General features: G+C 37.5%; 1 protein-coding gene across 1 annotated transcript; it reads left to right on the top strand.

Annotated features, from left to right (window-relative positions):
- The first annotated feature begins 216 nt into the window (after window positions 1-216).
- Window positions 217-1161, top strand: LOC128101725 (olfactory receptor 1044). Its single transcript, XM_052725053.1, has one exon. It carries the CDS (start codon window positions 217-219, stop codon window positions 1159-1161), a length of 945 nt encoding a protein of 314 aa, XP_052581013.1.
- The last annotated feature ends 489 nt before the right edge of the window (window positions 1162-1650 follow it).

Here is a 1650-nt window from a genome sequence, read left to right as displayed (position 1 = left end):
TACTCTCAGTTTAGAGTGAGAGAAATGTCTCCAAGAAAATATCTCCTCATAATCATCTCTTGCTCTGACTCTAAAAGGGTTAATTATTTTATAATTCTACTATAATTCTCATGTTAACAATGTAATTGTGTTTTACTACATTAAGATAAAATATTCTTATCTCAATGTTGGTTTCATTCTTTTCTATTAATTTGTCTCTAGATTTCATGAAGACTCATGGCTCAGATAAACTGCACCCAGGTGACAGAGTTCATTCTTGTAGGCCTCACAGATCGCCAGGAGTTGAAGATGCCCCTCTTTGTTGTATTCTTATCCATCTATCTTTTCACGACAGTTGGCAACCTGGGTTTGATTCTGGTCATTAGAACAGATGTAAGACTCAACACACCCATGTACTTCTTCCTCAGCAACTTGGCTTTTGTTGACTTCTGCTACTCTTCTGTCATTACACCCAAGATGCTTGGGAATTTCTTGTACCAAAAAAATGTGATATCCTTCAGTGCATGTGCTGCTCAGTTAGGCTGTTTCCTAGCCTTCATGACAGCTGAGTGTTTGCTACTGGCTTCCATGGCTTATGACAGGTATGTGGCCATTTGTAACCCTCTACTCTATATGGTCCTAATGTCCCCAGGAATTTGCCTTCAGCTTGTAGCTGCCCCCTATTGCTACAGCTTCCTGGTAGCACTGTTTCACGCCATCCTCACCTTCCGCCTCTGCTATTGTCACTCCAATATCATCAATCACTTCTACTGTGATGACATGCCCCTCCTCAGGCTAACTTGCTCAGACACTCACTCCAAACAGCTATGGATCTTTGCCTGTGCTGGCATCATGTTCATATCCTCTCTTCTCATTGTTTTTATTTCCTATACATTCATTATTTCTGCCATTCTGAGGATGCGCTCAGCTGAGGGAAGACGCAAGGCTTTCTCCACATGTGGTTCCCACATGCTGGCAGTGACCATTTTCTACGGAACTCTCATCTTTATGTACTTGCAGCCCAGTTCTAACCACTCTCTAGACACAGACAAAATGGCCTCTGTGTTCTATACAGTGATCATCCCCATGTTGAACCCCTTGATCTACAGCCTAAGGAACAAGGAAGTGAAGGATGCTCTGAAGAAATTAATTATCAGTAGGAACCAAACATTTCTGTCATGAAATTAAGAAAACGACTTGAATAAATAATAATAGACCATGTGTGTTCCATCTTTTTCCAATAAAATGCTATTAACATGTCTACTTATTAATATATTGTATGTATGTAAGAAAAATGTCTTTCCTATATAGAGAAATTTTCAATGTGTAAAATATATATATTTGCAATAATTTGAAACCCATTCTTTCATTTCTGGAATGAAAATATACAACAAAAAATTATTTTGGTGATAAGAATTTATATCTAATTTTCCTTTTCCAAGTGAAAAAATTATTTAAAATGGCAATCTTTTCTTTTTGTTTTGTAATTATAGTTTTAAGATTATAATATAATTACTGCATTTCTTCCTTCCTATTCCTTCATCAAACACTTCCATATACCCTCCCAAGTTCTCCTTCAAATTCATGGACTCTTTTTTCACTAATTGTTGTTTATGTGTGTGTGTGTGTGTGTGTGTGTGTGTGTGTGTGTGTGTGTGTGTGTGTGTGTGT

Source organism: Peromyscus californicus, unplaced genomic scaffold (genome assembly GCF_007827085.1).
Source record: "Peromyscus californicus insignis strain IS unplaced genomic scaffold, ASM782708v3 Scaffold_7__1_contigs__length_154581171, whole genome shotgun sequence".
Lineage (NCBI taxonomy): Eukaryota > Metazoa > Chordata > Mammalia > Rodentia > Cricetidae > Peromyscus > Peromyscus californicus.
Note: the sequence above shows the minus strand (reverse complement) of the source record. Positions and strands in the feature narration are given on the sequence as shown.

Excerpts from the sequence above, each read along its gene's own strand:
- LOC128101725 (XM_052725053.1), top strand. The coding sequence starts at position 217 with ATGGCTCAGATAAACTGCACCCAGGTGACAGAGTTCATTCTTGTAGGC.